Below are 11929 nucleotides of genomic sequence, written 5' to 3'. Positions count from 1 at the left end.
CCGTATTTATCAACAAAGCAAACAACTGCATCTCACGTGATAACCAGCCAACGTGACCAGGCTGTCACAATAGATTTAGAAGTAATTTCTTTGTTCGACTAATCTTCAGGTGAAATAAAGTTTTTTCTTGATATTTTCTGCCAAAAAGGCATTGTTACAGACCTCACTGAAACGGATAAACCAATAAGGCGGTTAACTCCGAGTCGGGGAAGTCGGGGAGTCGATTATCCGGACTGCACGAGGCTATATATGAAGAAGAAACTTAGATTATACGGAGGGTGACAATGATATCTATAGACACCGTAGATGGTAGAATGAGTGCTTGGCTATCTAAACGAGTGTGTGTGTCCGTATATGAGGGATCTGCCGGCCTCGGTAATCGGACAAACTATTGATCCACCTCGACTTTCATCACTCACTGCATCAATCTCACGTGATTATGCGGGGAATCAAGGCAGAATCATTGGGTGGCAGCAAAAGACAAAGCGCAGGAAAAGCAGGGATCAAGTTGATAACCAACAGATGTCACGTGACCACCTACTCCCAATATACCCCAGGAGGAGTAGCTGAAAGAGTATACACCCAGGCACAACCTGATTGGATCGACTCAGGATATACTCCCTAAGGAGTAGATGGGGGAGTATACTGGACAAGATATATAAGGACACTCATTCATGCACCTAGTTTAGTTCTTCGCAATCAATCTAGTTAATCAAGCATTGGTTACCTTCTAGTTTCTGACTCGTCCGCACTTAACCAACAACCCAGCATACGTGCTCGGTTGGCCTTGTTTCTCTATTCGTTACCTTTACCGTTTCTACTTGTTGATTATCTTACGGAGCCTGGAGGGGGCTATATACCTTCGACGTGATATACAGAGGACCTGGATGGTCATTGAGCATATGAGTGCTTGGAAGACACTTAGGGTAAGTGTCCTGTCTCGAAATACAACTAACTAGAACCCTAGGTACGATACGAGAGAAGCCAGGTTGTGACAGGCATTTCTTGTCACGGGCTCGGAATAGTAGAAAATGCTTAGGTATATTAGACCTTCTGCATTTATAGTATTTCTAGTATCTCAAATTACAGGTGAAGTGGTGGTAGCTACTAATAATTTAGATACTAAAAGCAGACCTTGGGTGTTACAGGCGAAAATAAATATTCACTGCTGAAGCGTACAGGTGTATCCTCGACCAAGAGAACTACTCTCATGGAGATTGATTTAGGGGAACATTTGCCAAATTATAATATCAAGCACACCTCAAAGGATCTGGCTGTCGCAGTCTAATACCAAGAAAACGAGGTGTTGATCAGCTTCTACAGGACTCAGTAAGTGCTAAGTGCTGATATAATTCTTACTTTAAGAACACTAATAATGTTTGTGACGACTCATACATGACGGCTCAACACTGCAGCAATGAATGATACATCGCAAATGCTGCTACTCAACCATGTCGGCAACAACCTCTATAAAACTCCTTCATTACCTAGATAGATTTCCTCTTCTCTTTTCTTCTCCAGATTCGATATTCTCGTCGATGGCTACAATAGTCTAGATAGGAATTCAGTTCGTTATTATCTACTATTCCGAGCCCGTGACAAAGGAAAAGGATCAGAAAGATTATAGAAGGAGACTAGTGCCTCAGGAGCTTATGGGGATAAAAGACTGGAATAACTACCAGCCTCAAGTCCACGAATAAGGGTCTATTATAGCTCTAGGGCTTGGTATGTACATTAAACTTGATTAAATAATAATAATACCTAGGTAGAATCCATGAGTTGGATGTTCCATTATCCTAGTAGAGCGCCATGACACACAGGCCCTACTTCTGAGCTTGAGATGCTACTTAACTCTACAGCCCCTGGATCATAGCATTTTCAAACAAACAAGAATAATGATGAGAGCTTACACAATATCTAGAGAGAGGTCAGTGCTGTCACGGAGCTCAGCCAGGTTATGGAACATCAACTCATGTGTTCTACCTAGGTAGCTATTGACGAGGATAATTGACATGAGGAAGGAAGAAAGGGGGTAACGCCATATTTATAGACAAAGCAACAAAGCAAACAACCACATCTCATGTGATAACCAGCCAACGTGACCAGGCTGTCACAAGTGCTTATTTTTATATCTTGGATGATTATGACTAACACTGATAGCAGGTCTTGTTCATACTCCCCCAAGATTCTTCTGGAAAGAACATGAGCTTGAATTTCCAGCACTATCAAGCCTCGCTCGGGATATTCTTTCTATCCCAGCTAGTGGTGCTGGTGTTGAGTGTCTCTTTAACTCTGCTCATGATATCTGTCATTATCGTCAAGGCAACCTCAAACCTGATACAATCAAGGATCAGATGATATATATGTGCACATCAAAGTTTGAGATTAAACAAAAGGAACTAGATTTGATAAAAGAGTATCTCTCAGCTGGTGAAATTACAGGCATTGGGGGGGGGGGGGGTAAGCCCTGTCTCAGCCCCAGGAAGATTTGGAACCAATAAGCGACAATGAGGAAGATGATATACTATATAATTCGCAGCCTGCAGCACCTAGTGAGCGTGCCCTAGGGAAACGACGTAGAAGCATTTCTTCTGAGCCAAGCAATGAGATAGGCCGTGAGCTTGATGATGATGATGATGATGATGATGATGATGATGATGATGATGATGATGGTGATCATCCTATACCTAATATATCACATGAAAAGGATAGTACGCAGGCGCGTTTAAGAAGGGTTCAGAAACAGCCAAAGATGCCAACTGGCTTTGAAATTGATAGATACTAGTTCCAATTAGAAGAATTCCAGTAAATTGAGTCATGACAAAAGTTTTCTTCGATCCAATATCAATAGATATAAGTTACTCAACCAAAAGACTTTCTTACAACTACAATATCATTTAACACCGCCAAGAATCGCATAAATTATGTAGACACAGATTTGTCAAATTTGCACTGTTTAAATATCCGCACGGATATGAGGATGTCAAATGCTATCCAAATCTGCAAGTTTGCGGATCGTGTCGCAGTCTAGGGACAGAAACCAAAAGGCTGCTTCTTCACCAAGCACGCAATGTTCAGTCACCTGAAGGACAACATCATCACGCGGCTGACCTTATAGTGCACCCTTTGACAGCCAGTATCATAAAAGATTCATGAATGGGCTACATCAAAATCAGAGTGCGGTCGATTACATTCATACTAGATGCTAAAGAAATTAATTTCATTTCCACTCACTCTCAACGCGTATATCCTCTATAGACAACAAAAGTCGCTTTAATCCTTCTTCCAGTGCATCCTTCCTCACAGTGAATGTGATTCTGAACCAACCAAACTCCTCTGGTGAATATACATGACCAGGAGCGATCATAACACCGTTCTCCATGCAGATATCTGCCATTCTCAGCTCACGCTGCTTATATATATGAGCATCAGGAGATGTCGCTCTCAACGCACTATAATCAGACTGCTGCCGAGATGAGGTGGATACAAGTAAATGGCGTAGGTCTACCCAGATGAATAACCCCGCGTTCCTGAAGCGCTGTTAGTTCGTGAACAAGCCAGCTGAGCAACGCTTGATCTTACGTCTCATAAAAGGGAATGCCGTTATCTGATAGGAACGACGTTGTGATGCTATAGTGATCTGCCATGAGATTTGTCTTTTGGAGCATAAAGTCTGCCAACCAATGCGTTTCTTCCAACATAGCAGCCCAAACATCTTGAAGAACATGCGGTGACCAAGAGAAAATACTAATTGCAAATTTCAGCATAAGGCAACTGGGGGGTTCATAAGTGTCGACACTAACCCAATGCTGGACATTGCGCCCATGATGCCCTCATTCTTTGTGCAGGCAAAACCGATGCGCAACCCATTGGCACAGAAGTCTTTGCTTGCACCGTAAAGCACATGCATGAGGACTGGATCGATAACACCTCGAAGGTCCAGTGCGAGAACTGAGGTAAATGGGACTGGACTTGGAATTGCGGGATTCGAGAAGACTGAATTTGCGTAGATCTCATCTGAGATGAAATGTAGGCCATTTACACCACAGAAAGAAGCAAATACCCGCAGCGTTTCGGGAGGCTAATGCTAAGTCAGCTTTGAGTAGCAGACAGTGAGGGATAGGGCAGCAACAAACATAACATCTTCCAAGAGGATTGTGTGGGCTTTTCGAATTTTCATGTCAGAATGCTTTACCGGGGCAACAATGAGAGACACTTACTTGGAAACCATAAGAGCGCGGACTGCGATGCCTTCGGTCTTTGCTCTACGCAAAGCAGCTTCAAGAGCTATCCTGGTTATGTCGGGATGAAAGAGATCATCGAGACCCGAAAACCCGTCTATTCCTTCGTAAGTGACACCGACTACTTGCGCATTGCTCCGATTAAGAATGTCAACATTGAAGCCGTTGTATAACGGCTGTGGAATCAGTATTCCATCCCCGTCATTGCAAATCGCCCAGGATAGCGCATCGATGGCACTGGCCAAGCCGGGGGTGACAATAATGTTGTCCGCCGTTATCACTTCCCGAGAATGAAACGCCTCGGTCAAAAACGAAGCAGCAGCACGACGAAGCCGCCGCGATCCACGTGGACCAGTGCTGTACGTGAGATGCTCCAGAGGCTGAACGTTCATCTATGCTCGTCACGAATTAGCGGGGTTAATAGGCAGGTTTTTTGGGAAAGCAACCTGTGAGATGATAAACTCGGAAACCTCCTCATGTAGAAGACTATTCTCAGCCAAGCGAAGAATGACACTACACGTACAGAATCTGTTAATTGCTACTCGAACGTAAACGCCAGAAGAAAGCTCACGTTCCGTTGGGATTGCTCGGTGACCATGGGTTTCCCATGGACTTTTCACGCGGGCCCCAGACGTCTCGAAAGAAGTTGTTAGCACCCCGTATTGACAGACGATGTTCGTGCAGTATTGCTTGAACATGTTCCTCGTTGAATGTCTCCATGTTGATATCAATCTGGATAGTAGAAAACAGTGAGGGTCGAAATCTCTGAATGCCTTTGGCGAACTCTTGGAGCTTCTCGATCGAAAATATGGCTGGCTTCTATATGGTAATGGACCCTCTGGTAATTACCTTCTCTCCGCCATTGGCATGGGAAATCGTGCAGCACGCTCTTCGGTAGTCTCAAAGGGAAAACGCTTGAGAGAGCGAGGCAATGGCGTGGGTCAAGACGGGACGGATGAAGTGGGGCGAGACACCTTTGACCTCGGCGACTTGATGGAGCAGGCCATGATATTGTATGCTGCAAAGGCCCTCAATTAACCACATAGATAGCTAACGGACGGGAAAACATTGGAACTAACACGTCTCGGTGTTAGAATCGGGTGAAGGTTATGGGTGATGGTTGTTATATATGTACCATAGTTACTTAGGCCCTCGGCTTCTTGGTTAATGGTCCCTTGTTAGTCTGATACCAGCCACATATCGAGGATATGGAAAGTTCTATTATTTACTGTTTTCTACTACGCCAGTGCCTTTTAGCTGAAGCGGCTGGCGAGAGCCCCGTAAAGTCGAGATGTCTCCTTTCCTATTGGGTGCTATATAATTATTCATGCTCGGTATCCACTGACTAGTTATGTCTATAAAGTGAGCACAAAGTGAGCAAAACTGGTCTTCAAGAACCTTTTGCCACCATACGGGAAATCAAGTCTTCCATCCAGTATGGCGGCCCCCAAGCACACTGACGACGCGATATTCCACCGACATCAGGAAGAGACTGACTGTCTCGACGACACCCTCAGGCTCCCCTGCAATATCCCCAGCCCTAGAAATGGCATTCATGACGTCCTTTTGGATTGTGACCAAGACCCTTTGTGCCCGTATAACATGCCATGCTTACAGAAATGGGTAATCGTTGTTCTTGTCTGCACGGAAACATTATGTGTGTATGTTGAATCTCCTGCTGTGAATTCATCTTCAATCCCAAATTCGCCAGCTCGGTAACTGGTAACTTGGAAAAAAGAATATATTACCTGTTGCTGACCATGTCATAATAGAACGTGTGCAAGCTCAATTTACACAACAAGCTACACGCAGATGGATGCTGAGTTGGACTTATTGTCCATGACCGCAACTATTGGATTATCATTCTTCATCCTGGGTATTGGCTTAGGACCACTGCTGACTAGCCCCCTGAGTGAATGGTACGGATGAAGACCGATCTACCTAGCCTCATGGATTTTGTTTATGATCTGGAACATCACAACGGCCGTTTCGAGGAATATCCAAACGGTGCTAATCGCTCGAATCCTCGCTGGGTTTGCGGGCGGTATTTTCTTGTCCGTCTTCGGAGGAACAGTAAAGGATGTCTTCCCCCTCGATCAAATCCAGATACCAATGACTCTAGTCTCCTCAGCACCCTTCATCGGACCGTGTCTAGGTCCTTTAATCGAAGGCTTCATCAGCTACAATGCAGATTGGAGATGGAACTTTTACTTTGTGATCATTTGGTCTGCGTGTCTCCTGTTGGGCATTATTTTCTTCGTGCCGGAGACATATCACCCCATTAGACTGAAGGCGAAGGCAAGGATAATCCACAAGAAGACAGGAGACGAACGTTACAAAGCGCCTATCGAGACTGCCCATACAGCAAGCAGTAACGCTCTGGTGTTCTCTCTTCTGCGACCATTTCAGTTGCTATTCTTGGAACTCATGTGTCTGGCTCTTGACCTATACTCAAGTATCTTACTGGGCATGTTATACTTATTCTTTCAATCCTTTCCTCTTCTCTTTAAAATAACGTATGGCTTCAACCTGTGGCAGGTTGGTCTCACATTTCTAGGAATGGCATTTGGAATGATTGTGGCTGCCACTAGCACTCCGCTGTGGCACCGACTCAGGGAGCGCCTCGTTAATATACACGAGAAAGAAAGTACCAAAGTCACGCCATAGTACCGGCTAGTACCGGCTGTCGCAGGCAGTGTCTTGGTTTCAATCGGACTATTCTGGTTTGGGTGGACTATATATTCAGACGTACATTGGATTGTTCCGATCATGGGCTTTGCAATCTTTGGGTATGGGTGAGTTCCTCCTGACACTGTTTTGTGTGCTAGACATGGATGTAATAGCTCCTTGGTTGACTTTTTTATTTGCAAAGACGTACTCTGTAACGGCCATGGGCTGGCCCTTCCCAACGGAGCAGGATGTTACTGGTTTTCACTGGGATTCTTACATTCATCGTAAGTCAAGAAGGCCACAAAGAATTGTACTCAATTGTGTTTGACCTCCGCACGTACATACTGATATGTCTTTTGCAGGTCGATGCCTATCCGCAATATGCTGCATCTGCCCTCGCTGGCAATGGTTTCGCGAGATGCTCTCTCGCAGGTACGTGAGCAAATTGGCCATGGATGTAACGTGGCATGAGTCCTAATAATCCGTATGGCAGCCGTGCTTCCGCTGTTCGGAAACCAGGTGTCCACTGGCCTAAGCTTCCATTGGGCAACTAATCTACTTGCGTTTCTCTCAGTCATCATGATACCTCTCCCATGGTTATTTATTAAATACGGAAAGAAACTGAGAGCAAAGAGCAGATTTGCTCTAAGCTGTTAAACGATGTGAGTGTGCATGTTTTGGATAGTGGTCGATTGCATATTGGGGTATCTATCTGGACGGTTGATGTACAACTGCGGTCTGGTAGACAAGAATAGCTTGAATAAAGCCAGTAGATCTTATTCCAAGACTCGAAGACTGTTATATATTGACAATAGTTGATTCACCTGTCGGATTGGTTCCATCAAGGGGCACATATTGCATGGGACCTGCAACATCGTGCAATAAAAGATCACCACGAAAGATATTGTCGAGATACTCAGTCCACAATGAATCATGTACAAATTGATCCGGCGCCTTCCACAAACAGTCCAGCGCATGATGAACTCCTGGCTGCGGACCGGCGTTGCACGTGCAACATGAACTTGGCCCGACATTGCCTGGGGGGTGACGATTCTCGATAATCTCAGGGCCTGCGCTCATCCGCATTGGTTGTACTATGCTATATGAAGGAGTCACAATGCTTGAAGATACGTTCACAATTGATCCACTTGGACTAGAGCCTTGTCCAGTCAATCTTTTTATCAAATTGACGAAAGACTTGGATATCCAAATTCGAACAGGCCAAGATTTTGCTATCACACTCAATGTTAACATGCACTGTCGCGACTTGTTTTCAGCCAGTTGGCGGTGGATCGAGTCGCTTCGGCAGATCACAATAGTGTGAACGGATAGCGCAGTAAACAATGCCGGGACGCTAGAAAGGGTCAGAAGGTATGCTCATCAAGGAAAAAGGTTGTGTTTGGTCATTACAGATGAATGAGCCCAGAATCAAGCGTCTTGGTGGTTAGTAGATCCTCCGCAAGACGAGTAATGAAATCGGCAGCCCTTCGCGCTTGTATATCCCGTCCAGTCTCTGCTTGCGAAAGATTCTCGATGGCCTTCGGTCGGAACAGAAGTATAAGACAATTCCTATATCCCTTTAGTTTAGCCACCGAGTCATAACTCATCTTGCATCCCTGCTTACTGATAGGAGAACTGTAGCATGGCGGCCCAGAAAGATCCTCCCAAATATTCATCCGCTGCCCTAATGCGAAGTTGTTTTGGTAACTCAGTTTCCCATCGGTCAAGTCTTTGCGCCAGAGGCTCTGTATCAAACGTCTCTAGTGAAGGACGACGAGGGCTAAACTCCCCTATAAGAATGTCCCCAACTGGATTGGCAACACGACATTAGATGGTATTGAAGAATCAGCAGTTTTTCAATGCCAGGAACTCACGTATTATTGCCAACTTCGACATTTCGAGAACATAGGAGACATGGTATTCTCTTTGGACTGGAATAAGACTTTGGTCAAAGCCAATATCGATGGTAAAATCTTCTTCCGTCAGAGGCTCAACATCGCAATCCTCGTCTCTGATTCGACAAGGCCGGCCGAAGGCCGCACAGGTATGCCTATCTCGGGTCTGGGGAAATGAGAATTGGGAAATATAGAAAGGAAAGTGGTATAATTTACATAAATAGACCACCAAATGCGCTTTCGTAAGGATTTCATCCGTGGACTCATCGCAGAGTGTGGCATGCTGCATGGGACTCATTAGCAAGGCACCCAATCCAGTCGCTGGTCTGACTCACGAGCGATGCATTCCCAGAGACTGCGCAAGAGTTGTGGCACACCCAACCCAGTAGCATGTGTCTTTCTGATCATCATAACTAGCCCACCAGAATCCAAGTAGTAAGAGCACCGCCACAAGATTCATGCGATCATTCTCGTAGTCGGCATCATACAACGCCTTTGCACGGAGGTAATGTGTCTTCCTTGCCGTGCACCGGTCACTGAAACCAGCTGCGCGGACCAATTCATCACTGCCCATGGTGAAACCAAGAAGAGCGATGGTTTGTAAGACCAACGGAGACGCTCGACCCATAGAATACGATTGCGTGAATCTCTCTCTGTCAAATACAGGATAAGCTGGATGGATTTTCTCAAAAAAGGTACGAACCAGTTGATCAAGTACGTCTCTGGCCGGCAGGGTCAAAGCTTCTTGTAAAGTAACCGTTGCTGGGATGTCATCAGTGTAGTTGGTTTCACACCGATTTGCGATTGATGCGGGTATTGCGTGAGGAACTCGCAGAGGTTCCGTTGAACCACCTTCTGGCCTGTAGCTCAGCTCTACAACGTAAAATAAAGTGGACGACTCGTCTATATGTTCCTGATGCAGAGCAGATTGTATGTGGATACCTGGAGGCTGTTGGGCTGCGTGTAGGTGGTTGGCTTCATCTCGAGGCGAATCGCGGCCTGCCTTTCCATTGCTATGCCTTTGTGTAGGACCATAGTGACTGACATCACTGGGCGAAGAGGGCAGAGTATTGCGTGTTAACTCGGCAGGCGAATCTCGCGAACCTTGGCCAGGTACCCAATTACCAGTTATATCCCTCGCTCGTTGAGACTGTCCGGAGGCACGTTGGTCTCTCGAAGCATCACGCCCTTTCCGAGCATACCTATTGCAAGGTAACCACCTTAGCCCCGCAACAATAAGTCCAGAGAAATTACCAACATACCTGCCCCTCTTGGATTCGATCAATTCACACTTTGTTTGGCGCATGCGGCAATGCCAGCACGGCTGTCCGTCGCCCGCATCGCATTTGACCCGCCTCGCATTGCACGCTTTGCAGGCAACCCGGGTTCGGCGAAGAGGCGTACTCGGCATGTTTGTAGTCTCTGTTAGGATAAACCATTGCCGAGGTGTGTTTTTAGGTCTAACTAGACGCCGCAGCGTTAAAATTGTCAAGCCGGCGAGGGGTTATGACTACTCGGTATTTGGCGAGGGCGAGACGGAAGAAACCGACGGCTACTTGGGTTCGGTCCGACGTGACACCGCAGAGGCCGAGGTTATCAATGTTCCACAATCAGACACTGCGTCTTGAACAAAGGCTAGTTTGATCTTGTTTAGTTTAAGATAGTAGCGGTATTGTCATGGCCTCTGACATAAAAGCCACACTCATGGTAGCATCAATGCCGCCAAGATCGCCGGCTAGTCTGGCATACATGAAGGGACTGTCAACTTTTCGAGTGGAAGACTCGCATAGATGCCGGTCCTGTGCATCCCATTCACTGAGTTGCTTTGGAAAGACTACCTTTGACGTTCCCTAACAGTAAGGCAGATTTAAATTTAATTCATTCTTTGTACATCCTATAATTACTCCTAATGCAGGTCTCACTCTAAACTTTCACCCGCAGCGTCTGCAACAGCACCGACGACTGTTGAGACCCCAAAGAGGTTTGCAGTATCACCAGTATGTAGAAAAGCCACGTTAGCCCCAGAAGGAACCTTTCCATTACACACATGATCTAGCAGGCCCGCGAAAACCTTTCCCGTGTACACTGGCCCCAAAAAGTCTCCGTCGGCTCGAGAGAGCTCGCGAATAGCGGCAATGCTGTCGGCATATGGCACCGCATAATCGTCACCGATAAACTTCTCATCAACATCGATCTCAGCATGGATGGCCTTGTCTGATGGCACTGGAGCGCCCAAGCGTTCGAGAATCGCTTTGACGCGGTCGACGACAACACTCGGGTTGATATGGCTTTGGCTGCTATATGAGTTGATCGCGATGGATCTGAATTCCACAGGATGACCCGTCATGAATTTGGCGGCTAGAAGGCCTGGCAGTGCTGTGTCAGTGCCAGCAGTATGGTAGATATAGTCAAGGCTCACACCCTCGCGCTCAGATTGCTCGATGATTTCCAAAAATGTAAGGAGATGAGCAACAAAGCCAAGAGGGTGAGTGCCTTTCGTCGGCACAATAAGGGTGCGGTGGCCTTCAGCTTCCAGATTGGCTTGGAGTGTCTGCATGGCTTTTTTGTGATGCGGTCCGAATCCTCACTTGCGTTCCAGTAGCCCCCGGTTCCAGTCTTAAGGTAGTGAGTCTCCACGCCCAGAATCTGCGTGAGTAAGAGATTGCCCCTATACTCCTCAAGTCGGCCGTGTCGCTCAGTGTCCCGCGTCAGGAAGAGAATTGGCGTTATTCCAGCTACCCGACAAGCGGCAGCGAACTGCAAGCCGGAATTGGTGAGGTGGACGCCTTGGGTTATGACGTGGGTGTATCCCTGCTGTCTAGGGCTGCCCAGAATGAACTCGGCAAGACGCATTTTGCTTCCGGAGTACCGGGTCCAGCCAGGTCCTCGTGTTTCATGAAAATGTTGACACCATGGGTCTTCGAAAGGTTCGTCACCTTATGGAAATGGCGTTGGATAAAAACCGATGCAAGCGCGGGGAAGCTCGGCGATGCGGTCACGTAGTGTATTTGGATCCATAGTGGTGGACATCGTGAGATGCGGACATGAAATAGAAGAAGAGTTAGGCCCTGCAACAACCAGATAGGCATAGTTGATGGGTAGAGTGAGAGAATGGCGAAAGTG

General features: G+C 46.5%; 4 protein-coding genes across 4 annotated transcripts; 1 reads left to right on the top strand and 3 right to left on the bottom strand.

The window, feature by feature from the left end:
* Positions 1 to 3220: 3220 nt before the first annotated feature.
* Positions 3221 to 5145, bottom strand: EURHEDRAFT_546386 (PLP-dependent transferase; the record flags this gene model as incomplete). Its single annotated transcript, XM_040787463.1, has 6 exons — positions 4813 to 5145; positions 4688 to 4754; positions 4229 to 4633; positions 3804 to 4081; positions 3583 to 3747; positions 3221 to 3530 (listed from the first exon to the last, which is right to left on the bottom strand). Exons 1-6 carry the CDS (start codon positions 4959 to 4961, stop codon positions 3221 to 3223), a joined length of 1374 nt encoding a protein of 457 aa, XP_040635251.1. The 5' UTR covers positions 4962 to 5145.
* A 908-nt stretch (positions 5146 to 6053) lies between these two features.
* Positions 6054 to 7568, top strand: EURHEDRAFT_518262 (bicyclomycin resistance protein; the record flags this gene model as incomplete). Its single annotated transcript, XM_040786653.1, has 6 exons — positions 6054 to 6153; positions 6187 to 6888; positions 6919 to 7036; positions 7159 to 7195; positions 7274 to 7343; positions 7405 to 7568. 6 exons carry the CDS (start codon positions 6054 to 6056, stop codon positions 7566 to 7568), a joined length of 1191 nt encoding a protein of 396 aa, XP_040635250.1.
* A 32-nt stretch (positions 7569 to 7600) lies between these two features.
* EURHEDRAFT_237382 (uncharacterized protein) lies at positions 7601 to 10303 on the bottom strand. Its single transcript, XM_040778051.1, has 7 exons — positions 10069 to 10303; positions 9142 to 10008; positions 9023 to 9089; positions 8786 to 8972; positions 8536 to 8719; positions 8322 to 8480; positions 7601 to 8265 (listed from the first exon to the last, which is right to left on the bottom strand). Exons 1-7 carry the CDS (start codon positions 10215 to 10217, stop codon positions 7710 to 7712), a joined length of 2169 nt encoding a protein of 722 aa, XP_040635249.1. The 5' UTR covers positions 10218 to 10303; the 3' UTR covers positions 7601 to 7709.
* A 364-nt stretch (positions 10304 to 10667) lies between these two features.
* EURHEDRAFT_389407 (1-aminocyclopropane-1-carboxylate deaminase/D-cysteine desulfhydrase) lies at positions 10668 to 11805 on the bottom strand. Its single transcript, XM_040779783.1, has 2 exons — positions 11395 to 11805; positions 10668 to 11347 (listed from the first exon to the last, which is right to left on the bottom strand). Exons 1-2 carry the CDS (start codon positions 11657 to 11659, stop codon positions 10725 to 10727), a joined length of 888 nt encoding a protein of 295 aa, XP_040635248.1. The 5' UTR covers positions 11660 to 11805; the 3' UTR covers positions 10668 to 10724.
* Positions 11806 to 11929: the final 124 nt, after the last annotated feature.

Source organism: Aspergillus ruber, assembly GCF_000600275.1.
Source record: "Aspergillus ruber CBS 135680 unplaced genomic scaffold scaffold00033, whole genome shotgun sequence".
In the NCBI taxonomy this organism is placed as follows: Eukaryota; Fungi; Ascomycota; class Eurotiomycetes; order Eurotiales; family Aspergillaceae; genus Aspergillus; species Aspergillus ruber.
This window is presented reverse-complemented; position numbering and strand designations above follow the sequence as displayed.

What these genes read in the sequence shown, in the direction of transcription:
- EURHEDRAFT_237382 (XM_040778051.1), bottom strand. Translation starts at nt 10,217, where the DNA reads ATGCCGAGTACGCCTCTTCGCCGAACCCGGGTTGCCTGCAAAGCGTGC. An exon ending in TCTCTGGGAATGCATCGCTC is followed by an intron (nt 9,090 to 9,141) that starts GTGAGTCAGACC and finishes AGTCCCATGCAG; the next exon opens with CATGCCACACTCTGCGATGA. An exon ending in GCATTTGGTGGTCTATTTAT is followed by an intron (nt 8,973 to 9,022) that starts GTAAATTATACC and finishes TCATTTCCCCAG; the next exon opens with ACCCGAGATAGGCATACCTG.
- EURHEDRAFT_389407 (XM_040779783.1), bottom strand. Translation starts at nt 11,659, where the DNA reads ATGCGTCTTGCCGAGTTCATTCTGGGCAGCCCTAGACAGCAGGGATAC. An exon ending in CGGGGGCTACTGGAACGCAA is followed by an intron (nt 11,348 to 11,394) that starts GTGAGGATTCGG and finishes AGACACTCCAAG; the next exon opens with CCAATCTGGAAGCTGAAGGC.